Source organism: Scyliorhinus canicula, chromosome 5, assembly GCF_902713615.1.
Source record: "Scyliorhinus canicula chromosome 5, sScyCan1.1, whole genome shotgun sequence".
Lineage (NCBI taxonomy): Eukaryota > Metazoa > Chordata > Chondrichthyes > Carcharhiniformes > Scyliorhinidae > Scyliorhinus > Scyliorhinus canicula.
Window position 1 is genome coordinate 233,280,414 of NC_052150.1, and position 26,806 is coordinate 233,307,219.

The 26,806-nt window shown below is 50.8% G+C and overlaps 1 protein-coding gene across 1 annotated transcript in view; it reads left to right on the forward strand.

Moving 5' to 3' along the window:
* The first annotated feature begins 522 nt into the window (after positions 1–522).
* The window catches only part of LOC119965738 (plectin-like), a 192,050-nt gene continuing 165,766 nt past the window's right edge, over positions 523–26,806 (forward strand). Inside the window, exons 1-2 of the mRNA XM_038796501.1 lie at positions 523–708; positions 7,088–7,149. Coding sequence (XP_038652429.1) covers positions 621–708; positions 7,088–7,149 — 150 coding nt within the window. The 5' untranslated portion in view covers positions 523–620. The remainder of the gene's footprint in view (positions 709–7,087; positions 7,150–26,806) is intronic.

Here is a 26,806-nt window from a genome sequence, read left to right on the forward strand (position 1 = left end):
CAGTTGCCTAAATAGACCAAAGGTTAGGTGGGGTTCTTGGGTTACAGAGATACGTTACAGAAAGACGTCTGTTAGATGAATTGGACATTCTGGATTATCCCTCCGTGTACCCGAACAGGCGCCGGAATGTGGCGACTAGGGGATTTTCACAGTAACTTCATTGCAGTGTTAATGTCAGCCTACTTGGGGCAATAATAAAGATTATTATTATTTTTAAACAAGCTGCTCCACCATGGTGGCTGCACACTATGTAACCGGGCCATGGAGGAAGGTCTCTGCCCACTCCTCATTGCCTCCTCTCTCATGTCTCTCCCTCCTTACCCCCTCCTCATTCCATCTTCTTTCCCTCCTCATTCCCATTCACTCTGCCACTCCCTCTGGACTCCCTCCCTTTGTCCTTGCCTCTGCTGAGCTGTGAGTTTATTGCTGTGGATTAGCTGTGATGACGAGTGGCCACACCTCATTCTGTACCTTGCAGGGCAGGGAGGGGCTGCCAGTGAAAGCTTTGCAGAATACGCTCTGACAAGCAGAGCTCTGTTAATACAGAGGGTGCAGTCAGCTAACCACAAGCTGTAAGTAGGCAGCAGGAGCAGAGGACTGCTTTCCACATTCATTGCAAGATGTACAAAGGGCAGGAGAGCAGAAATCGAATGGCGTCGGAAGACAGGCTGTATCTGGACATGTTAAAGTCCACCGAGAGCAGAAAAGGTATTTAACGATTGTGCTGCAGTTCGTTTCAGAGCTGGGCAGCAGACAGGAGGCATTGGTTCATCAGGATGTTGGTCTCGGATCACGCTGTGCTACTGTTAACTCTTTCACATCTGGATTTGCTCTTCTGCTTCTCTCTGTATCTGGAGTTCAGACTGACTTCTCATCACTGCTCTGGCTATATCTGATAGATACATCGATATATCCGGTATATCCAATATCTGGGTAATCTGAAAGATATGTCTGGGTATATCTGTTATCTGGGTTAATTCATCACTGGCACAGTTATATCCCTCGTCCCCTTCACCCCTATTTCAGCTGATCGATGTCTGCAATCGTCCAGTCTTGGCTATTCCAATACACTCCTGAGGTCAAACTCTGCTGCTGTGTCTGAATTTGGGGCAAGGGCATTTCCCCTCTTCCTCCTTTGCTCAGTGACGTACACTAACCCCCCCCCCCCCCCCAATCGCCCACTTTTAAATTCTCAGCCTTGTTTTCAAATCCCCCTGGGGCCTCCCTGCTGCCGATCTCTGTAATTTGCAAAAACCCGCAGCTACTCTGCACTCCTCCGCAACATTCCCAACTTTAATCTCTTTGCCACTGCCAGCGGTGACTTCAGTTACTCAGACTCCCGATTTCCCTTGTAGAACTTCTCAGACTCAGTAACTCTCTTCCCAAATATCCATCGTGCTTCACTCTGCAACATCAATGCTTCCGAGTCAGAAAATCCTGGGTTCAAGTCCTTCTCTGAGGAGCACTAATTGTCAGAGGGTCAGTACTGAGGGAGTGCTGCACTGTCAGAGGGTCAGTACTGAGGGAGAGCTGCACTGTCAGAGGGTCAGTACTGAGGGAGTGCCGCACTGTCAGAGGGTCAGTACTGAGGGAGTGCTGCACTGTCAGAGGGTCAGTACTGAGGGAGTGCTGCACTGTCAGACGGTCAGTACTGAGGGAGTGCTGCACTGTCAGAGGGTCAGTACTGAGGGAGTGCTGCACTGTCAGACGGTCAGTACTGAGGGAGTGCCGCACTGTCAGAGGGTCAGTACTGAGGGAGTGCCGCACTGTCAGAGGCTCAGTACTGAAGGAGTGCTGCACTGTCAGAGGGTCAGTACTGAGGGAGTGCCGCACTGTCAGAGGGTCAGTACTGAGGGAGTGCCGCACTGTCAGAGGGTCAGTACTGAGGGAGTGAAAGCACTGTCAGAGGGTCAGTACTGAGGGAGTGCTGCACTGTCAGAGGGTCAGTACTGAGGGAGCGCTGCATTGTCAGAGGGTCAGTACTGAGGGAGTGCTGCACTGTCAGAGGTCAGTACTGAGGGAGTGCCGCACTGTCAGAGGGTCAGTACTGAGGGAGTGCCGCACTGTCAGAGGGTCAGTACTGAGGGAGTGCCGCACTGTCAGAGGGTCAGTACTGATGGAGCGCTGCATTGTCAGGGAGTCAGTACTGAGGGAGTGCTGCACTGTCAGAGGGTCAGCACTGAGGGAGTGCCGCACTGTCAGAAGGTCAGTACTGAGGGAGTGCCGCACTGTGGGAGGGTCAGTACTGAGGGAGTGCCGCACTGTCAGAGGGTCAGTACTGAGGGAGTGCCGCACTGAGGGAGGGTCAGTACTCAGGGAGTGCCGCACTGTCGGAGGGTCAGTACTGAGGGAGTGCCGCACTGTGGGAGGGTCAGTACTCAGGGAGTGCCGCACTGTCAGAGGGTCAGTACTGAGAGAGTGCCGCACTGTCAGAGGGTCAGTACTGAGGGAGTGCCGCACTGTGGGAGGGTCAGTATTGAGGGAGTGCTGCACTGTCAGAGGGTCAGTACTGAGGGAGCGCTGCACTGTCAGAGGGTCAGTACTGAGGGAGTGCTGCACTGTCAGAGGGTCAGTACTGAGGGAGTGCCGCACTGTCAGAGGGTCAGTACTGAGAGAGGCTGCACTGTCTGAGGGTCAGTACTGAGGGAGTGCCACACTGTCAGAGGGTCAGTGCTGAGGGAGGGCTGCACTGTCTGAGGGTCAGTACTGAGGAAGTGCCGCACTGTGGGAGGGTCAGTACTGAGGGAGTGCCGCACTATGGGAGGGTCAGTACTGAGGGAGTGCCGCACTGTGGGAGGGTCAGTACTGAGGGAGTGCCGCACTGTCAGAGGGTCAGTGCTGAGGGAGGGCTGCACTGTCTGAGGGTCAGTACTGAGGAAGTGCCGCACTGTCAGAGGGTCAGGACTGAGGGAGTGCCGCACTGTGGGAGGGTCAGTACTGAGGGAGTGCCGCACTATGGGAGGGTCAGTACTGAGGGAGTGCCGCACTGTGGGAGGGTCAGTACTGAGGGAGTGCCGCACTGTCAGAGGGTCAGTACTGAGGGAGTGCCGCACTGTCAGAGGGTCAGTACTGAGGGAGTGCCGCACTGTCAGAGGGTCAGTACTGAGGGAGTGCTGAACTGTCAGAGGTTCAGTACTGAGGGAGTGCTACACTGTCAGAGGGTCAGCATTGAGGGAGTGCTGACCTCCCCTTCAATTCACTGAGCTACAATTTTTCTCATAAGTCTGTTGTGGGGCACTTTATGAAATGGCTCTTCAAAGTCTATGAACATCACATCAGCTGCATTACCCTCATCAACCTCTCTGTCAGCTCTTCAAAAACTTTCCAGAAAGTTAGTTTAACGTACTTTGCTCTTCAGAAATCCATACTGACCTTTTCTTTATTAGCCTGGAATTGCTTAATGGACGATTAATTTTGCCTGAATTATTGTTTTATTCGTCTTCCCCGTTACTCCAGTTAAACTGATTGGTCTGTTGTTGCTGGGTTAATCTTGTAGGTTTGTTTAAACAAGGTTGCACTTCCCCCTGAGTTAGTCCTGCCTGGAACCTCTGCAATTTACTCTCTCACTTTCCTCACCTCCTGCTGTGTCTAGTCTGGTCCCGATGATTTATCAACAGCCAGCCTTTCTGATACCACCTCTGTTGTAACGTTTAGCCTGGAATTTCTTTGAGGGTAGTTATATTCTGCCTGCCAATCTCTCATTGCAATATATCCAGGCCAGGTCCATTCTCACCCCATTGAAATTAGCAATCCACCTACTTGACCTTCCTCTTGATTGTTCCTTGTCCTTTTCCATTACCAACCTGCACCTTATGATACTATGGTAGATCAAAGATGCACTGCGGCAACTTAACGAGCCATCAAACCCACGACCACTACCATCTAGAAGGACAAGAGCAGCAGATACCTGGGAACCCCACCACCTGGAGGTTCCCCTCCCAGTCACTCCCCACCCTGACTGGGAAATATATCGGCCGTTCCTTCACTGTCACCGGGACAACATCCTGGAACTCCCTCCCTAACAGCACAATGGTTGTACCTACACCTCAGGGACTGCAGCGGTTCAGGAAGGCAGCTCACCCACCACCCCCTGAAGGGCAACTAGGGATGGGCAATAAATGCTGAATAATAAAGGATTGTACAGTGGACGCGAGCGAGGAGTCAATGGGTCATAATGACTCCACAGACAGAATTATCCATTCCCCACCCTCCCCAGAGGGAGTTTCAGGAGGTCCACCGTCTGTCTTTAATGTTGATGGCCAGGTGCCTATTAAATATGGTGATGGTGTCCGAGTCACACAGTGCACCCACCGTGCAAGATGGTGGGGAACCCTCAACTGTATAACTCATTAGGCCAGAGTCGTGTGACCCAGCGCAAATTCCCACTTGCCTCCCAGTTGGAAACATTCCCTGTCCCCATGCCTGCTACGGGACTGACTCCCAGAATGGAAAATTCCGCTCGACATCTTTCCCCCTGGTTGGTGACCAATCTGAGCAATTTCTCGGCACCTCTGTACCTTAACTCCAACCAAATAGATTCTGTCATTGACTCCTTGAAGATATTCCCTCTTTCTCCACCAATAACATTCTCTGTTATCGATATATCCTCGATTTACTGCTCACTAAGATATCTGAAATGTATCCCACAATATTCACTCTTCATTCAGTCAGCTGTTTGTTATAATCACAATACGAACGGCGATATATTTCCAAGTTACACCTGTCTCTGTAACTCACCAATCACATTTGTCACACTCTGTATTCACAGACATGCATAGCAGATGCAAATTACACCTTGCGGAGTTCTAACTCTGTCTAACACCTGGGAACACCTTCCTCTTTTGCTGTCTCTCCCAATCTCTCTGCCTGTTTCTCCTGATTTCTATTGCAGTAAATATAAATGTTCCTGCTATCTCAGCGTCTTGTCTGCACCTGGGAGTCCATCATCGGACAGCGTGATTTGTTCTGGCCCAGTTAATAATCATTTCTGCACTTGTTCAACACTGCCTGACCCCTGTCGCCGGCCCTCTGCCTCCTGCCCTGTGTATAAACTCGTTACTGTTCCTCCAATAAGATTCAGACTGCTCAGGTTGGGAGGGGCTGGGAACCCCTCTTCCTCCTGCCCTGTACCAGGCTCCCCGCCAACCAGCCAGCCCCCTGATCGATACATCTGAGAGATCGAGTGCACAGCTTCCGTTCTGATTCTGCTGCCAACCTGGACTGACTCAAGTTACTGTTGAATTACTCAGTCCCTGACTCACTCCCTCTGCCAGGATGGGCTGGGCCCCAGCCTCAAGCACATTCCCTAAGACATGATTCACAACCATTTCACTCACTTGATTTGGGTTTATCCATTAATCTGCTCCAACACATTCCAAGAATTATCCTGCAGCGTGGCAGGGCAAACTCACTGATAGGCTGCGTGACACACCTACTCAAACACCCCAACACCAAGTGGCCTAGGGCCTGAGTGTAATATCCAGTCATGTTTATTACTCTCGGTGTGGATGGTCCGGGATTGATCAATACTCTCGGTGTGACGGTCCGGGATTGATTATTACTCAGTGTGGACGGTGCGGGATTGATTATTACTCAATGTGGACGGTCCGGGATTGATTATTACTCAGTGTGGACGGTGCGGGATTGATTATTACTCAGTGTGGACGGTCCGGGATTGATTATTACTCTCGGTGTGACGGTCCGGGATTGATTATTACTCAGTGTGGATGGTGCGGGATTGATTATTACTCAATGTGGACGGTCCGGGATTGATTATTACTCAGTGTGGACGGTGCGGGATTGATTATTACTCAGTGTGGACGGTCCGGGATTGATTATTACTCGGTGTGGACGGTCCGGGATTGATTATTACTCAATGTGGACGGTCTGGGATTGATTATTACTCAGTGTGGATGGTCCGGGATTGATTATTACTCAATGTGGACGGTCTGGGATTGATTATTACTCAATGTGGACGGTCCAGGATTGATTATTACTCAATGTGGACGGTCCGGGATTGATTATTACTCAGTATGGATGGTCCGGGTTTGATCATTACTCTGTGTGTGGACGGTCCAGGATTGATTATTACTCAGTGTGGACGGTGCGGGATTGATTATTACTCGGTGTGGACGGTCCGGGATTGATTATTACTCTTGGTGTGGACGGTCCAGGATTGATTATTACTCAATGTGGACGGTCCGGGATTGATTATTACTCAGTGTGGACGGTCCGGGATTGATTATTACTCTCGGTGTGGACCGTCCGGGATTGATTATTACTCTGGGTGTGGATGGTCCGGGATTGATTATTACTCAGAGTGGGCGGTCCGGGATTGATTATTACTCTGGGTGTGGATGGTTCGGGTTTGATTATTACTCTGGGTGTGGATGGTCCGGGTTTGACAATTACTCTGGGTGTGGACGGTTCGGGTTCGATCATTACTCTGGGTGTGGACGGTTCGGGTTCGATCATTACTCTGGGTGTGGACGGTCCGGGTTTGATCATTACTCTGGGTGTGGATGGTCCGGGTTTGATCATTACTCTGGGTGTGGATGGTCTGGGTTTGATTATTACTCTGGGTGTGGATGGTCCGGGTTCGATCATTACTCTGGGTGTGGATGGTCCGGGTTCGATCATTACTCTGGGTGTGGATGGTCCGGGTTTGATTATTACTCTGGGTGTGGATGGTCTGGGTTTGATTATTACTCTGGGTGTGGATGGTCTGGGTTTGATTATTACTCTGGGTGTGGATGGTCCGGGTTTGATCATTACTCTGGGTGTGGATGGTCTGGGTTTGATTATTACTCTGGGTGTGGATGGTCTGGGTTTGATTATTACTCTGGGTGTGGATGGTCTTGGTTTGATTAATACTCTGGGTGTGGATGGTCCGGGTTTGATCATTACTCTGGGTGTGGACGGTCCGGGTTTGATCATTACTCTGGGTGTGGATGGTCTGGGTTTGATCATTACTCTGGGTGTGGACGGTCCGGGTTTGATCATTACTCTGGGGGTAAGCAGTTTGGATTTGTTAAACATTGTATTCTATTCGGGGCAGGGTTTAAGCAAATCTTTTTGTTATTTACAGATGAACGTGACCGCGTCCAGAAGAAAACTTTCACAAAATGGGTCAACAAACACCTGATGAAGGTGAGTAAGGAGGGGGGAATTAGTGATGCGCGAGTTACAGAGCGACAGTGTATATCAAACCAGTGAAGGTGGCAGGGCAGGTTGAAAAGGTTATTAATAACAAGTCCATTGATTAAAATTGGCATTCAGTTTAAAGCAGTGAAACTGGCCGAAGCCCTGGTTGAATGGAGCTGGAGTATAGTGTCCAGTTCTGACACCGCACGTCAGGAAGGATGTGACGCATTGGAGAGAGAGCAGAGAAGATTGACAAGAATGAATCCAGCGATGAGGAACCTCAGGGATGAAGATAGATTGGAGAGGTAGGGATTACATTCCTTAGAAAAAAGTTAGGTCAGAGGTGATTTGACGGAGGTATTGAACAGAATAGATCGGCAATAATTGTTCTGATTGGTCAAAGGATCAAGAATGGGAAGACACAGATTTATGGGGATTGACAAAACAACCAATGACAACATGAGGACAAAAACTATTGACAGTGCGAATGGTTAGGGTGGTGGAGGCAGGGTCACTCCACTGTCTTGACAATGTGGTGGAGGCAGATTCAGTGCACTGTCTGACAGTGTGGTGGAGACACATTCAGTGCACTGTCTGAGAGTGTGGTGGAGACACATTCAGTGCACTGTCTGAGAGTGTGGTGGAGGCAGATTCAGTGCATTGTCTGAGGGTGTGGTGGAGGCTGATTCAGTGCACTGTCTGAGAGTGTGGTGGAGGCAGATTCAGTGCATTGTCTGAGAGTGTGGTGGAGGCTGATTCAGTGCACTGTATGTGAGTGTGGTGGAGGCTGATTCAGTGCACTGTCTGAGAGTGTGGTGGAGGCTGATTCAGTGCACTGTATGTGAGTGTGGTGGAAGCTGATTCAGTGCACTGTATGTGAGTGTGGTGGAGGCTGATTCAGTGCACTGTATGTGAGTGTGGTGGAGGCAGATTCAGTGCACTGTATGTGAGTGTGGTGGAGGCTGATTCAGTGCACTGTCTGAGAGTGTGGTGGAGGCTGATTCAGTGCACTGTCTGAGAGTGTGGTGGAGGCTGATTCAGTGCACTGTATGTGAGTGTGGTGGAGGCTGATTCAGTGCACTGTCTGAAAGTGTGGTGGAGGCTGATTCAGTGCACTGTCTGAGAGTGTGGTGGAGGCTGATTCAGTGCACTGTCTGAGAGTGTGGTGGAGGCTGATTCCGTGCACTGTATGTGAGTGTGGTGGAGGCTGATTCAGTGCACTGTATGAGAGTGTGGTGGAGGCAGATTCAGTGCACTGTATGTGAGTGTGGTGGAGGCTGATTCAGTGCACTGTCTGAGAGTGTGGTGGAGGCTGATTCAGTGCACTGTCTGAGAGTGTGGTGGAGGCTGATTCCGTGCACTGTATGTGAGTGTGGTGGAAGCTGATTCAGTGCACTGTCTGAGAGTGTGGTGGAGGCTGATTCAGTGCACTGTATGTGAGTGTGGTGGAGGCAGATTCAGTGCACTGTCTGAGAGTGTGGTGGAGGCTGATTCAGTGCACTGTATGTGAGTGTGGTGGAGGCTGATTCAGTGCACTGTATGTGAGTGTGGTGGAGGCTGATTCAGTGCACTGTATGTGAGTGTGGTGGAAGCTGATTCAGTGCACTGTCTGAGAGTGTGGTGGAGGCTGATTCAGTGCACTGTCTGAAAGTGTGGTGGAGGCTGATTCAGTGCACTGTCTGACAGTGTGGTGGAGGCTGATTCAGTGCACTGTCTGACAGTGTGGTGGAGGCTGATTCAGTGCACTGTCTGACAGTGTGGTGGAGGCTGATTCAGTGCACTGTCTGAGAGTGTGGTGGAGGCTGATTCAGTGCACTGTATGTGAGTGTGGTGGAGGCAGATTCAGTGCACTGTATGTGAGTGTGGTGGAGGCAGATTCAGTGCACTGTCTGACAGTGTGGTGGAGGCAGATTCAGTGCACTGTCTGACAGTGTGGTGGAGGTTGATTCAGCGCACTGTCTGAGAGTGCGGTGGAGGCTGATTCAGTGCACTGTATGTGAGTGTGGTGGAGGCAGATTCAGTGCACTGTCTGAGAGTGTGGTGGAGGCAGATTCAGTGCACTGTATGTGAGTGTGATGGAGGCTGATTCAGTGCACTGTATGTGAGTGTGATGGAGGCTGATTCAGTGCACTGTATGTGAGTGTGATGGAGGCTGATTCAGTGCACTGTATGTGAGTGTGGTGGAGGCTGATTCAGTGCACTGTATGTGAGTGTGGTGGAGGCTGATTCAGTGCACTGTCTGAGAGTGTGGTGGAGGCTGATTCAGTGCACTTTTGATGAGTGTGATGGAGGCTGATTCAGTGCACTGTCTGAGAGTGTGGTGGAGGCTGATTCCGTGCACTGTATGTGAGTGTGGTGGAGGCTGATTCAGTGCACTGTATGTGAGTGTGGTGGAGGCTGATTCAGCGCACTGTCTGAGAGTGTGGTGGAGGCTGATTCAGTGCACTGTATGTGAGTGTGGTGGAAGCCTATCACAAGAGAATTTGGGCCGGGATTCTCCGCTGATGGGAAGCTCCGTTTTGCCGGTGCCAGGGGGGTTTCCAGACGGTGTGGGGCTGCCGCACAATGGGAACCCCCCTTAACTGGCCGGTGTAACGGAGAATCCCGCCGGCCGGCCGCGACGGAAATCTGGCGCAGCGGGGCCGAGAATCCCGCCATTGATTTCTTTGTGAAAAGGCAGGATAACAGGGGAGCGGTGTGGGAGGGGCATGATCAGCTGTTCTTTCAGAGGGTACAACAGACACAACATCAGGGTATCCTCCTTCTGGTGTAGTCATTCTATGATGCAGAGTTGAGGCAGGTGAAACACATTGAGGGCAGATAGGAAAGGAATGAGGTGAGAGGGAGTGACAGAGGAAGAGGAAGTTTGGGTGGAGCTAGAATGTTCCCTCCCTCTGTGCTCATTCATTACTTTGTCTCCTGGAATAATCAGACCAGGAAGTTAGAACAATGATACCATCTACAAGGCACAGGAGTGTGATGGAATACTCTCCACTTGCCTGGATGAGTGCAGCTCCAACAACACTCAAGAAGCTCAACGCCATCCAGGACAAAGCAGGCACTGCTGCCTCACAGCGCCAGGGGTCCGGGTTCAATTCCGGCCTCGGGTGACTGGCTGTGTGGAGTTTGCACTTTCTCCCCGTGTGTGGGTGGGTTTCCTCCGGGTGCTCCAGTTTCCTCCCACAGTTCAAAGATGTGCAGGTTAGGTGTATTGGCCGTGATAAATTGTCCCTTAGTGTGCAAAGGTTAGGTAGGGTTACTGGGTTGTGGGGATTGGGTGGATGTATGGGTCTAGGTAGGGTGTTCTTTCAAGACTCAATGGGCCGAATGACCTCCCTCAGTCCCACACTCAGAGCCCAGGCTGCTAGGGGGTGTATATTAAGGAGGATGAACTCGCTGATAGAAGGCAGAGTTGTGATAAGTGGGGAGGTGGTGGCGTAGTGGTAATGTCACTGGGCTAGTAATCCAGAGACCCAGAGTAATGCTCTGGGGACCCAGGTTCAAATCCTACCAGGGTAGTCGGTGAAATTTGAATTCAGTAAAAATCTGGAATGAAAACTCTAATGATGACTATGAAACGATTGTCGATTATTGTAAAAACCCATCTGGGTCACCAATGCCGTCCTTCCCCGGTCTGGCCTACACGTGACTCCAGACCCACAGCGATGTGGTTGACTCTGACTTGCCCTCCGGGATGGACAATAAATACTGACCCAGCGACGCCCACAACCCAAAAACAAATATGAAAAAATAAATTCCTGTTCTGAGTTTGACCTATCAAATCCTACTCCTGAGATGCCAGCCCCTGCCACACTAGTTTTAATGGTCCCCAACAGAACTAACAAAAGCCCCCGCAAGGATATTGGTCCCAGCTCTGTGAAAATGAAATGAAAATGAAAATCGCTTTATTGTCACGAGTAGGCTTCAATGAAGTTACTGTGAAAAGCCCCTAGTCGCCACATTCCGGCGCCTGTCCGGGGAGGCTGGTACGGGAATCGAACCGTGCTGCTGGCCTGCCTTGGTCTGCTTTAAAAGCCAGCGATTTAGCTGAGTGAGCTAAACTAGCCCCTGGTGCAACAGGTGCAACCTGTCCAGTTTGTACAGTTCCCACCTTCCCCACAACCAGTCCCAGTGCCTCAAGAATCGTAATCCCTCCTGGCTACACCATCTCCCTGGCCACGCATACATCTGATCTATCCTCCTATTCCTGCTCTCCCTAGCGTGTGGAACTGGGAGTAACACTGATATTACTGCCTTTTGAGGGTCCTGCATTGTAATTTATCTCCGAACTTCCTGTCCTCAGTTTACCCATGTTGTTGGTACCAATGTGAACCACGACCACTGGCTGTTTACCTTCCCTCCCCAGAATGCCCTGCAAACTGCTGTGTGACATCCCAGACCCTGGCACCAGAGGGCAACATACCATCCTCGATTCACGTTTGTAGCCACAAAGGCGTCTGTCTGTGCCCCTTACTATTGAATCCCCTTTCACTACAGCCCTGCTACTTGTTTTACTCCCGCCCGTCACAGCAGCAGAGTCGTCCATGATGCCGTAGATTTGGCTGCTGCTGCTTTCCCCCCCTTGAGAGGCCGTCCCCTCACCAAGTATTACACCAACTGCTGGGCAGCACGGTGGCACAGTGGTTAGCATTGCTGCCTACGGCGCTGAGGACCCGGGTTCGAATCCCGGCCCTGGGTCACTGTCTGTGAGGAGTTTGCACATTCTCCCCGTGCCTGCGTGGGTTTTGCCCCCACAACCCAAAGATGTGCAGATAGGTGGATTGGCCATGCTAAACTGCCCCTTAATTGGAAAAAATAATTGGGTATTCTAAATTTATAAAAAGAACAAAAAAAAAATTACACCAACTGCTTTCCAAATGCTGTGATATGAAATCCATGATGATGGACTTCAGCAACTTCCCTGCTACCGACGTTAGGCTCACTGGTCTATAGATCCCTGTTTTCTCTCTCCCTCCCTTTTTGAATAGCGGGGTTACATTCGCTACCCTCCAATCTGTAGGAACCATTCCAGAGTCCAAAGAATGTGGGAAAATGGCCACCAATGGATCTACTATTTCCAGGGCCACTTCCTGAAGGACTCTGGGATGGAGATTATCCGGCCCTGGAGATTTATCCATCTTCAATCCCATTAATTTCCCCAAATCCATTTCTTTACTGATACTAATTTCCTTCAGCTGCTCAAAGTGAAACTTGTGATTCTCCGAACTTCTGGTACATTATTCATGTCTTCCTTTCTGAAGACAGAAGCAAAATACGAATTTAGTTCCTCAGCCATTTCTTTGTTCCATAGAGCCATAGATGTTTACAATATGGAAACAGGCCCTTCGGCCCAGCTGGTCCATGCCGCCCAGTTTCTGTCACTAAGCTAGTCCCACTTGCCCGCATTTGGCCCATATCCCTCTGTACCCACCCTCTCGTACCAGCCTCCCCGAACAGGCGCCAGAATGTGGCGACTAGGGGCTTTTCACAGTAACTTCACTTGAAGCCTACTCGTGACAATAAGCAATTTTCATTTCATTTAATTTTCATGTAACTAACTGTTATTCAAAGGTAAAATCATACCCACCTCTACCACCTCCTCAGGCAGCTCGTTCCAGATGCTCACCATCCTGTGTGAAGAAATTTCCCCTCTGGTCTCTTTTGTATCCCTCCCCTCTCACCTTAAACCTTTGCCCTCTAGTTCTAGACTCCTCGACCTTTGGGAAAAGATGTTGACTATCTACCTGATCGATGCCCCTCATTATTTTATTGACCTTTAACGGTCAAGAGGAAAAAAGTCCCAGCCTATCCAGCCTCTCCTTATAACTCAGACCATCGAGTCCTGGTAGCATCCTCGTAAATCTCTTCTGCAATCTTTCTTGTTTAACAATATCCTTCCTATAATAGGGTGGCCAGAAATGGACACAGTATTCCATGTGTGGTCTGACCAATGTCTTGTACAACTTCAACAAGACGTCCCAACTCCTGTATTCAATATTCTGACCAATAAAACCCAGCCTGCTGAATGCCTTCTTCACCACCCTGTCCACCTGCCACTCCACCTTCAAGGAACTATGAACCTGTACCCCTAGATCTCTTTGTTCTGTAACTCTCCCCAACTCCCTACCATTAACTGGGGAGGTCCTGCCCTGATTCGATCGACCAAAATGCATCACCTGACATTTATCCAAATTAAACTCCATCTGCCATTCATCGGCCCACTGGCCCAATTGGTCAAGATCCTGTTGCATCTTATATATAACCTTCTTCACTGTCCACTATGCCACCAATCTTGGTGCCATCTGCAAACTTACTAACCATGTCTCCTACATTCTCATCCAAATCATTAATATATATCACAAATAACAGTGGACCCAGCACCGATCCCTGAGGCACACCGCTGGTCACAGGCCTCCAGTTTGAAAAACAACCCTCCACACCCACCCTTTGGCTTCAGTTGCCGAGCCAATTCTGTATCCAATTGGCTACCTCACCCTGGATCCCGTGAGATTTAACCTTTTGCAATAACCTACCATGCGGTACCTTGTCAAAGGCCTGGCTAAGCCATGTAGACAACGTCGACCGCACTGCCCTCATCTACCTTCTTGGTTACCCCATCAAAAACTCAATCAAATTGGTGAGACATGACTTTTCCCTAATTAGCCCTGGCCTGTCTAAATGCCTGTAGATCCTGTCCCTCAGAATACCTTCTAACAACTTACCCACTACAGAAGTAAGTCTCACCTGTCTGTAGTTCCCAGGTTTTTCCCTACAGCCCTTCTGAAACAAGGGCACAACATTTGCTCCCCTCCAATCTTCAGGCATCTCTTCTGTGGCTGTCGATGATTCAAATATCTCAGTAAGAAGTCTGACAACACCAGGTTAAAGTCCAACATGTTTGTTTCAAACACTAGCTTTCGGAGCACTGCTCCTTCCTCAGGTGAATGAAGAGATATGTTCCAGAAACATCTATATAGACAAAGTCAAAGATGACAGACAATGCTTAGAATGCGAGCATTTGCAGGTAATTAAATCTTTACAGATCCAGAGATAGGGGTAACCCCAGGTTAAAGAGGTGTGAATTGTCTCAAGACAGGACTGTTGGTAGGATTTCGCAAGCCCAGGCCAGATGGTGGGGGGTGAATGTAATGTGACATGAATCCAAGATCCCTGTTGAGGCCGCACTCATGCGTGCGGAACTTGGCTATAAGTTTCTGCTCAGCAATTCTGCGTTGTCGCGTGTCCTGAAGCCGCCTTGGAGAACGCTTACCCGGAGATCAGAGGCTGAATGCCCTTGACTGCTGAAGTGTTCCCCGACTGGAAGGGAACATTCCTGCCTGGTGATTGTCGCGCAGTGTCCGTTCATTCATTGTCGCAGTGTCTGCATGGTCTCGCCAATGTACCACGCTTCGGGACATCCTTTCCTGCAGCGTATAAGATAGACAACATTGGCAGAGTTGCACGAGTATGTACCGCGTACCCGGTGGGTGGTGTTACCACGTGTAATGGTGGTATCCATGTTGATGATCTGGCATGTCTTGCAGAGATTGCCATGGCAGGGTTGTGTGGTGTCGTGGTCGATGTTCTGAAGGCTGTATAGTTTGCTGCAAACAATGGTTTGTTTGAGGATGCGTGGTTGTTTGAAGGCAAGTAGTGGGGGTGTGGGGATGACCTTGGCAAGATGATCACCTTCATTGATGAAGGCTGCAAAGAAAATGTCGTAGTTTCTCCGCTCCGGGAAAGTACTGGACGACGAAGGGTACTCTGTCGGTTGTGTTCCGTGTTTGTCTTCTGAGGAGGTCGATGCGGTTTTTTGCTGTGGCGCGTTGGAACTGTCGATCGATGAGTCGAGCGCCATATCCCGTTCGTACGAGGGCATCTTTCAGCATCTGTAGATGGCTGTTACGCTCCTCCTTGTCTGAGCAGATCCTGTGTATACGGAGAGCTTGTCCATAGGGAATGGCTTCTTTAATGTGTTTAGGGTGAAAGCTGGAGAAGTGGAGCATCGTGAGGTTGTCTGTGGGCTTGCGGTAAAGCGAAGTGCTGAGGTGACCGTCCTTGATGGAGATGAGTGTGTCCAGGAATGCAACTGAATTTGGAGAGTAGTCCATGGTGAGTCTGATGGTGGGATGGAACTTATCGATGTCATCCTGTAGTTGTTTCAGTGATTCTTCGCCGTGGGTCCAAAGGAAACAAATGTCATCGATGTATCTGGTGTATAACGTCAGTTGAAGGTCCTGTGCGGTGAGGAGGTTTTGTTCAAACTTGTACATGAAGATGTTGGCATATTGAGGTGCGAATTTGGTCCCCATGGCTGTTCCGTGCGTCTGGATGAAGAACTTGTTGTCGAAGGTGAAGACGTTGTGATCCAGAATGAAGCGGATGAGTTGCAGAATTGCGTCTGGAGATTGGCAGTTGTCGGTGTTGAGGACTGAGGCTGTTTCAGCAATGCCATCGTCATGGGGGATGCTGGTGTAGAGTGCCGAGACATCCATTGTGACGAGGAATGTTCCTGGTTCAACTGGTCCATGGGTGCTGAGTTTCTGTAGGAAGTCCCTTGTATCGCGACAGAAGCTGGGTGTACCTTGTACGATGGGTTTCAAGATGCCCTCGATGTGGCCAGAGAGGTTCTCACACAGGGTCCCATTGACTGAAACGATAGGACGGCCTGGTGTGTTGGCCTTGTGTATTTTCGGGAGGCAGTAGAGATCTCCAATGCAGGGAGTACGTCGGATGAGAGCACGTAGGGTGCTCTGAAGGTCTGGATCCAAGGTCTTGATCAGTCTGTTGAGTTGGCGGATGTGTTCCTTCGTCGGATCTGCGGGTAACTGTCTGTAGTGTTCCTGGTTGTTGAGTTGTCGGTATACTTCTTTGCAGTAGTCCGTTCTGTTCAGTATGACGGTGGCCCCTCCTTTGTCTGCTGGTTTGATGACGATGTTGCGGCTGGTTTTGAGAGCGCGGATGGCGTTGCGTTGTGCTTGGGTGACGTTCGGGGCTGCCTTGTGAATGCGACTGATGAATCTGGCATTGACGCGACTCCTGACGGCTTGAGCATACATGTCGAGTCTAGGGCAGCGGCCTAGACATGTCCAACAAACATGTTGGACTTTAACCTGGTGTAAGACTTCTTACTGTCCTCACCCCAGTCCAACCGCCGCATCTCCACATCAAATATCTCAGCTAGGGGGCGGGCAATTTCCTCCCTAGCCGCTCACAACGTCCTGGGATACATTTCATCAGGTCCTGGGGATTTGACGATCTTGATACACTTTATTACCTCCAGCACCTCCTTCTCTGTAATATGTACTCTCCTCAACACATCACGGGTCGATTCTCGAAAATGGAAACCAAGTGTTCGCCCTACGGCGCTGAGGACCCGGGTTCGAATCCCGGCCCTGGGTCACTGTCAGTGTGGAGTTTGCACATTCTCCCCGTGTCTGCGTGGGTTTCACCCCCACAACCCAAAGATATGCAGAGTAGGTGGATTGGCCACGCTAAATTGCCCCTTAATTGGAAAAAATAATTGGGTACTCTAAATTTATGGGCAGCACGGTAGCATTGTGAATAGCACAATTGCTTCACAGCTCCAGGGTCCCAGGTTCGATTCCGGCTTGGGTCACTGTCTGTGCGGAGTCTGCACATCCTCCCCGTGTGTGCGTGGGTTTCCTCCGGGTGCTCCGGTTTCCTCCCACAGTCCAAAGATGTGCAGGTTAGGGTGGATTGGCCATGGTAAATTGCCCTTAGTATCCAAAATTGCCCTTTGTGTTGGGTGGGGTTACAGGGTTATGATGATAGGGTGGAGGTGTTGACCTTGGGTAGGGTGCTCTTTCCAAGAGCCGGTGCAGACTCGATGGGCCGAATGGCCTCCTTCTGCACTGTAGATTCTATGAAACGGGCGCGGGGACAACCGATTCTGTCCCCCCACAGGGGGCCAGCACGGCGCTGGAGTGGTTCACGCTGCTCCAGCCTCCCTCTCCCGCTGCGCCAACCCGCGCATGCGCGGGGGACTTCAACATTCCGGCCCCAACACAACATGGCGTAGAGGTCCAAGGGCCGGCCGCGCAACAAAGTAGGCCCGGGAGGGGGGGGGGGGGTGAGCCTCGATTGCGGGCCAGACCCCATCAGAGACCCCCCCCCGGTGAAGGAGGGCATCTCCCCAACCCCCCCCCCCCCCCGACCCTTCGCGCAGAGTTCCCACCGGCAGCGACCAGGGGTGAACAGCGCCGGCGGGACTCTGTCGTATCCGCGCGGCCGTTCGGCCCATCCGGGCTGGAGAATCGGCGGCCCCGCCCCGGACAGCGGCCCACGACCAGCAATGCGCCGGCGCAAATGGCGCTGATTCTGCGCACCTCGGAGAATCGCACGCCGGCGACGGGGCGGCGTGGTTGCGGTGATTCTCCGGCCCGGCGCAGGGCTGAGAGAATCGCGCCCCACCTTTTATTTCCCCAATTTGCCTAACATTCATTCCTTTCTCAACAGTAACTAGTGTCGAGATGTATTCATTTAGCACGTCTCACATCCCTTGTGGATCTGCACATTCCCCGTTATGAATTCCCCCGTTTCTGACTGTAAGGGGCCTACGTTAGTTTTTATTAATCTCTTTTTTTCTTCACATACCGTTTAAGACAGAGATGAGGAGGAATTTCTTCTCCGAGGATAGTGAATCTGTGGATTTCTTTACCGCAGAGAGCTGTAGAGGCCGGGTCGTTAACTGTGTTCAAGGCTGAGAGAGGCAGAGTTTAATCAGTGAGGGAATCGAGGGTTATGGGGATAGGGCGGGAAAGTGGAGTTGAGGATTATCCGACCGACTGTGATCTCATTGATTGGCAAAGCAGACTTGATGGGCTGAATGGCCTCCTTCTGCTCCTATGACTCACGGTCGAAAGAATAAAGGAAGTTCAGGTCAAGTGGAAAGTTCCAGAACTGGCATTGAGGAAGGAGCTCCCTCAGAGACTGGGGGGGGGAATGTCAGGCGGGGGGGGGGGGCTGAGGGGAAATCACCCTGAGCTCATAGGGATGTGCGAGGTGATGACAATACCGTCTTGTGATGTAAACGGCTGAGAATCTAACCCATTGCATCCTGATTGGAAGTTGCAAAGTGAAATAGTGGGGTTGTTGGAAATAGAACAGTACAGCACAGAACAGGCCCTTCGGCCCCCGATGTTGTGCCGAACAATGATCACCCCACTTAAACCCACGTAACCCGTATACCCGTAACCCAACAATCCCCCCATTAACCTTACACTACGGGCAATTTAGCATGGCCAATCCACCTAACCTAATGTGAACTGAAGCAGGAAATGCTGGAGGTTCACAGGGTTCGGCAGCTTGGACAGCGACAGACACACACTTCACCTTTCAGCTCATTGCTCTGACCCACTGTTCCACCTGTGGGCAGCAGATTAAGGCTGCCTCTCTCTACCTCTCTGTCTCTCTGGGGGCGATTCTCCGAGCCCCGCGCCGGGCCGGAAAATCACCGCAACCTCGCCACCCCGATGCCGACGCGCGATTCTCTGAGGTGTGGAGAATCGGCGCGATTTATGACGGCACATTTGACATGGCGACGGCTGAGGGCCGCTGGAATTGGCGAGGCCGCTGATTCTCCGGCCAGGATGGGCCAAGCGGCCTCGCGGATACGACAGAGTCCCGCCGGCGCCGTTCACCCCTGGTTGCTGCTGGCGGGAACTCTGCACGAAGGTTAGGGGTGTGGCCAGCGCCGGGGGGGGGGCTTCGTCCCCGGGGGGGGGCCTCCAATGGGGCCGCCCCCCCCGGCCTACTTTCCCTGCGCAGCCGGCCCCTGAGCACCGACGCCATGTTGAGTCAGGGCCGTTGCACTAAAGAAGTCCCCCGCGCATGCGTGGGTTGGCGCGGCACCCATTTGGCGCTGGGAAGGGAGGCTGGAGCGGCATGAACTGCTCCAGCGTTGTTCTGGCCCCCTGTGGGGGACAGAATCGGTCATCCCTGTGCCCGTTTCACGCCGTTGTGGAACGCGACGGCTTTCACGACGGCGCGAACAGTTCATCTCCATTTTGGGGAATCGCCCCCTTTGTCTCTTTCTCTCTCTCTCTCTCTCTGATTCTCTGTCTATCTCTTTGTCTCTCTCACTCTGTGTCTCTCTGTATCTCTCTCTGTCTCCCTCTATGTCTCTCTCTCTCTGATTCTCTATCTCTCTCCCTGGCTCTCTGTATCTCTTTCTCCCCCCTCTCTCTGTCTGTCTCTCCTCCCTTCTCTCTCTCTCTGTCTGCCTCTCCCTCCCTCTGTCTCTCTCTCTCGCTCTCTCTGTCTGTCTCTCTCTCTGCTCTCTGTCTCGCTGTCTCTCCCTCTCTCTCTCTCTCTCTCCCTTCCTGTCTCTCTCTCTCTCCTCTCTCCCTTCCTGTCTCCTCTCTCTCTCCCTCTTTCTGTCTCTCCCACAAATCTTTTAACTTTTCTAAAGTTTAATTTTAAAGGTTTAGTTTAAAGGAATAATTCATGGCAGGACAGCTCCAAGGCGTGGTCTGCTCTTCTTGCTCCATGTGGCAGGCTGGGGACAGTTCCAGTCTCCAGGGTCAGCATATATGCAGGAAGTGTCTCCAGTTACAGCTCCTGAAAGCTCGAATTTCAGAGCTGGAGCGGCGGCTGGAGACACTGTGGAGCAGCCGCGAGTCGGAGAGCATCGTGGATAGCAAGTACGGAGAGGTGATCACACCGCAGGCTCAGACTCTGCAGGCAGGAAGGGAATGGGTGACCACCAGACAGAGCAAGAGAGCGAGGCAGGTAGGGCAGGAATCGCCTGTGGCCATTCCCCTGCAGAACAGATATACTGCTTTGAATACTGTTCAGGGAAAGGCCTCTCAGGGGAAAACAGCAACAGCCAAACTCGTGGCACCACAGTGGGTTCTGCTGCAGAGGGGAGGGGTGATATTTGTGACAGTGCAATACTTATAGGGGATTCAACTGTAAGGGGAACAGACAGGCGTTGCCTCCCTGGTGCTAGGGTCAAGGATGTCTCGGAGCGGGTACAGGACATTCTGGAGGGGGAGGGTGAACAGCCAGTGGTCGTGTTACACATCGGTACCAACGACACAGGTATAAAAGGGATGAAGTCCTAAAGGCAGAATACAGGAAGCTAGGAAGGAAGTTAAGAAATCAGACTCGAAGGTAGTGATCTCAGGATTACTACCGGTACCACGTGCTAGTCAATGGCAATGGAAGTAACCTTGCTAGTGTCAGGGGGAGGGTTTCAGATTCCTGGGGCATTGGGACCGGTTTCTGGGGGAGGTGGGACCAGTACAAGCCGGACGGTCTGCACCTGGGCAGGACTGGAAACGATGTCCATGGGGGGGTGTTTGCTAGAGCTGTTGGGGAGGGTTTAAACTAATGTGGCAGGGGGATGGGAACCGATGCAGGAAGTTGGAAGGTAGTAAAACAGGGACAGAAGCAAAAGGAAGTAAGGGGAAAGTGCAAGGCAGAGAAGCCATAGTCAAAAATCAAAAAGGGCAACAGTACAAGGTACAGTGACTGAGGGGAGCTCAGTGAATTGGCCCAGTAATACTAAAAGGAATAAAACGGGAAGTAAAAACATTAATGGTAAGCGACGCGGCAGGTTGTTACAATGAAGATATGGGTTCAACGACAAGGAAAATTAGGAGAAACGTTAAGATGAAAAATAACTTAGGAGAGGTTACTGATCGAGGTGTTAAGATTCAAAACAGAGGTATAAAAGCCAACATAAGTGTACTTTACCTGAATGCTCGTAGTATTCGGAATAAAGTAAATGAGTTGATGGCGCAAATCATCGCGAATGACTATGATTTAGTGGCCATTACTGAGACATGGTTAAAGGATGGTCACGACTGGGAGTTAAATATCCGAGGGTATCAAACTATTCGGAAGGACAGAGTGGATGGTAAGGGAGGTGGTGTTGCTCTGTTATTTAATGATGACATCCGGGCAATAGTAAGGGATGATATTGGTGCCATGGAGGATAAGGTTGAATCCATTTGGGTGGAAATCAGGAATAGTAAGGTGAAAAAGTCACTGATAGGAGTAGTCTATTGGCCACCAAATAGTAACGTTATGGTGGGGCAGGCAATAAACAAAGAAATAACTGATGCATGTAGAAATGGTACAGCAGTTATCATGGGGGTTTTAATCTACATGTCGATTGGTTTAACCAGGTCGGTCAAGGCAGCCTTGAGGAGGAGTTTATAGAATGTATCCGCGATAGTTTCCTAGAACAGTATGTAATGGAACCTACGAGGGAACAAGCGGTCCTAGATCTGGTCCTATGTAATGAGGCAGGATTAATTAATGATCTCATAGTTAGGGATCCTCTCGGAAGGAGCAATCACAATATGGTGGAATTTAAATACAGATGGAGGGTGAGAAGGTAAAATCAAACACTAATGTTTTGTGCTTAAACAAAGGAGATTACAATGGGATGAGAGAAGAACTAGCTAATGTAGACTGGGAGCAAAGACTTTATGGTGGAACAGTTGAGGAACAGTGGAGAACCTTCCAAGCGATTTTTCACAGTGCTCAGCAAAGGTTTATACCAACAAAAAGGAAGGACGTAGAAAGAGGGAAAATCGACCGTGGATATCTAAGGAAATAAGGGAGTGTATCAAATTGAAGGAAAAAGCATACAAAGTGGCAAAGATTAGTGGGAGACTAGACCACTGGGATCTCTTTAGGGGGCAACAGAAAGCTACTAAAAAAGCTATAAAGAAGAGTAAGATTGATTATGAGAGTAAACGTGCTCATAATATAAAAACAGATAGTAAAAGTTTCTACAAATATATAAGACAAAAAAGAGTGGCTCGGGTAAATATTGGTCCTTTAGAGGATGAGAAGGGAGTTTTAATAATGGGAGATGAGGAAATGGCTGAGGAACTGAACAGGTTTTTTGGGTCGGTCTTCACAGTGGAAGACACAAATAACATGCCAGCGACTGATAGAAATGAGGCTATGACAGATGAGGACCTTGAGAGGATTGTTATCACTAAGGAGGTAGTGATGGGCAAGCTAATGGGGCTAAAGGTAGACAAGTCTCCTGGCCCTGATGGAATGCATCCAGAGTGCTAAAAGGGATGGCTAGGGAAATTGCAGATGTCCATCAAGCGGTCTAACAGGAGCTGCAACTTGACACACTTCTTGCACGTGAAGGACAGTGGACGTGTCCCTGAGCTCCTACATCGCACACGAGGAGCATGACATGGGTCTGGGATCTCCTGCCATGTCTTAAACCTTTAGTTAACTTATAATTTCTGGTTAATCCAGAAAACGAAAGAAATGATAAATAAATAAATTAGACAATGAAAAGAAAAACTACTTCCCAGTCACTTACCAGGGTTAAAAAGCACCTCCTCCCCACCCAGCTTCGAATTCCCAAACTCACTCTGGCTGTGCCTCACTCTGGCTGTGTCTCACTCTGGCTGTGTCTCACTCTGGCTGTGTCTCACTCTGGCGTGTCTCACTCTGGCCGTGTCTCACTCTGGCCGTGTCTCACTCTGGCCGTGTCTCACTCTGGCCGTGTCTCACTCTGGCCGTGTCTCACTCTGGCCGTGTCTCACTCTGGCCGTGTCTCACTCTGGCCGTGTCTCACTCTGGCCGTGTCTCACTCTGGCCGTGTCTCACTCTGGCCGTGTCTCACTCTGGCCGTGTCTCACTCTGGCCGTGCCTCACTCTGGCCGTGCCTCACTCTGGCCGTGCCTCACTCTGGCCGTGCCTCACTCTGGCCGTGCCTCACTCTGGCCGTGCCTCACTCTGGTCGTGCCTCACTCTGGTCGTGCCTCACTCTGGCCGTGTCTCACTCTGGCCGTGTCTCACTCTGGCCGTGTCTCACTCTGGCCGTGTCTCACTCTGGCCGTGTCTCACTCTGGCCGTGTCTCACTCTGGCCGTGTCTCACTCTGGCCGTGTCTCACTCTGGCCGTGTCTCACTCTGGCCGTGCCTCACTCTGGCCGTGCCTCACTCTGGCCGTGCCTCACTCTGGCCGTGCCTCACTCTGGCCGTGCCTCACTCTGGCCGTGCCTCACTCTGGCCGTGCCTCACTCTGGCCGTGCCTCACTCTGGCCGTGTCTCACTCTGGCCGTGTCTCACTCTGGCCGTGTCTCACTCTGGCTGTGACTGACTCTGGCTCTGCCTCACTCTGGCTGTGCCTCACTCTGGCTGTGCCTCACTCTGGCTGTGCCTCACTCTGGCTGTGCCTCACTCTGGCTGTGATTCACTCTGGCCGTGCCTCACTCTGGCCGTGTCTCACTCTGGCCGTGACTCACTCTGGCCGTGTCTCACTCTGGCCGTGTCTCACTCTGGCCGTGTCTCACTCTGGCCGTGTCTCACTCTGGCCGTGTCTCACTCTGGCCGTGTCTCACTCTGGCCGTGTCTCACTCTGGCCGAGTCTCACTCTGGCCGTGTCTCACTCTGGCCGTGTCTCACTCTGGATGTGTGTCACTCTGGCTGTGCCTCACTCTGGCTGTGACTGACTCTGGCTGTGACTGACTCTGGCTGTGCCTCACTCTGGCTGTGCCTCACTCTGGCTGTGCCTCACTCTGGCTGTGCCTCACTCTGGCTGAGTGTCACTCTGGCTGTGCCTCACTCTGGCTGTGCCTCACTCTGGCTGTGCCTCACTCTGGCTGTGCCTCACTCTGGATGTGCCTTCTCTGGCTCACTGGGAGTGAGTTACAAGTTGCTCTTAATAAATTGGCCTGAGTTGACTCCCCTCGCCCACCTGCTTTTAGATCAAAGTAGATTAAGGTGACTGACACTTAACCGCCAGCCAGTTATGTGAGTGGGTGGGGAAACCCTTCTTAACCTTCGCTGCACAATTCTAGATTAATTTAAACTCCTGAAATTTAAAAAGGAACAGTTTTACCGATTGAATTCAATTTAAGTTCAAATTCAGTTTAAGACTAGGGAGGTTATGTTGCAATTGTATAAGGTGTTAGTGAGGCCACACCTGGAGTATTGTGTTCAGTTTTGGTCTCCTTACTTGAGAAAGGACGTACTGGCACTGGAGGGTGTGCAGAGGAGATTCACTAGGTTAATCCCAGAGCTGAAGGGGTTGGATTATGAGGAGAGGTTGAGTAAACTGGGACTGTACTCGTTGGAATTTAGAAGGATGAGGGGGGATCTTATAGAAACATTTAAAATTATGAAGGGAATAGATAGGATAGATGCGGGCAGGTTGTTTCCACTGGCGGGTGACAGCAGAACTAGGGGACATAGCCTCAAAATAAGGGGAAGTGGATTTAGGACTGAGTTTAGGAGGAACTTCTTCACCCAAAGGGTTGTGAATCTATGGAATTCCTTGCCCAGTGAAGCAGTTGAGGCTCCTTCATTAAATGTTTTTAAGGTAAAGATAGATAGTTTTTTGAAGAATAAAGGGATATGGTGTTCAGGCCGGAAAGTGGAGCTGAGTCCACAAAAGATCAGCCATGATCTCATTGAATGGCGGAGCAGGCTCGAGGGGCCAGATGGCCTACTCCTGCTCCTAGTTCTTATGTAAATGTTACTTGACTGACTACTCCCGCCATTTGCTACTGTTATTTTAGACTTGGAATTTGACTGCGATACAAAAGCACTAATGTTTATGCTATTTTTCTATTCCTTCACTTCCCTTTCTCCTCTTCATCACTTCTCTTACCCTTCATCATCCTTCTTTCAATTACCTCTCTGTCTCTCGCTCTCTCTCTCTATATATATATATACTATATATATATATATTTATTTATATCTATCCATCTCTTTCTCTCTGTCCTCTCACTGTCTCTCTGTCCGCTCTCTCACTGTCTCTCTGTCCGCTCTCTCACTGTCTCTCTCTCTCTTTTTCTGTCTCTCTAACTCTCTCTTTGTCTCTATCTCTGTATCTATCCGTCTTTCTCCCTATCTCTCTCTCTCTCACTCTGTGTGTCTGTCTGTCTCTCTCACTCTTCTCACTGTCTCTCTCACACGCTCTCTGTCTCTCTCTATTTCTGTCTCTCTCTGACTGTCTCTGTCACACTCTCTCTCTCTGTCTCTCTGACACGCTCTCTCTGTCTGTCACTCTCACACTCTCTATGTCTCTATTTCTGTCTCTCTCTGACTGTCTCTGTCACACTCTCTCTCTGTCTCTCTCACACACTCTCTCTCTGTCTCTCTCACACACTCTCTCTCTCTGTCTCTCTCTCTGTCTGTCTGTCGCTCTCTCACACACTCTCTCTCTGTCTCTCTCACACACTCTCTCTCTGTCTCTCTCTCTGTCTCTCTCTCTCTGTCTCTCTCACACACTCTCTCTCTGTCTCTCTCTCTCTGTCTCTCTCACACACTCTCTCTCTGTCTCTCTCTCTCTGTCTCTCTCACACACTCTCTCTGTCTCTCTCACACACTCTCTCTCTGTCTCTCTCTCTGTCTCTCTCACACACTCTCTCTCTGTCTCTCTCACACACTCTCTCTCTGTCTCTCTCACACACTCTCTCTCTCTGTCTCTCTCTCTGTCTGTCTCTGTCACTCTCTCACACACTCTCTCTCTGTCTCTCTCTCTGTCTCTCTCTCTCTGTCTCTCTTTTTGTTTCCTGCCCTTGGTTAGCACTGGAGAGCTGAGGTACGTTATCATCTCCGAATGTCGTTGGCCTTGTGTGTTTCCTGCTGTCACTTCCCTGCTTCCCAACACCCCCTCCCTGAGCTCCAAACCCCTGAAGCAGCTGATGCCTTAGCGTCCCCACCCCTTTCCAGCCTGTTTCCCTAACCCACTCTACCCATCCCAACACCCCTGACCCTCTCGGTAACACCTGACCCTCCCGCTCCCACTCAATGTCCCCCTCGCTATCTGACCCTGATCCCAATACAAGGGCATTGTTCTCTATCTGTTGGCTTGAGCATGAGCATGCTGGGAATGTTGGTCGCTATGTTGTTGGCTACAGGGCCCAGACCAGGAACCAGGGTTAGACTGTGCCCAGGCTGAGTACTGGACAGAGAGTGAATGAGAGAGAGAAAGGGAGACTGTGCCCAGGCTGTGTACGTAGAACATACAGTGCAGAAGGAGGCCATTCGGCCCATTGAGTCTGCACTGACCCACTTAAGCCCTCACTTCCACCCTATCCCCGTAAGCCAATAACCCCTCCTAACCTTTTTTAGTCTAAAGGGCAATTTATCATGTCCAATCCACCTAACCTGCACATCTTTGGACTGTGGGAGGAAACCGGAGCACCCGGAGGAAACCCACGCACACACGGGGAGAATATGCAGACTCCGCACAGACAGTGACCCAGCGGGGAATCGAACCTGGGACCCTGGAGCTGTGAAGACACAACGCTATCCACTTGTGCTACCGTGCTGCACAAAAGAAACTGGAGTGAGAGAGTGAATGAGAGAGAGAAAGTGAGACTGCGTCCATGCTGGGTACTGGAGAGAGAGTGAATGAGAGAGAGAAAGAGAGAGAGAGGGAAGTGCACCCATCTACAGCTCCTCAAAGACAGTGTTCTGGAGCTGGAGCTGGATGAACTGAGGATCATTCGGGAGGCAGAGCCGGTTATAGATAGAAGCTACAGAGATGTAGTTACTCCTCAGAATGAAGGGAGCTGGGGCAGCACAGTGGGTTAGCACTGCTGCATCGCGGGGTGGCCCAGTGGGTTAGCCCTGCAGCCTCACGGGGTGGCCCAGTGGGTTAGCCCTGCTGCCTCACGGGGTGGCCCAGTGGCCCAGTGGGT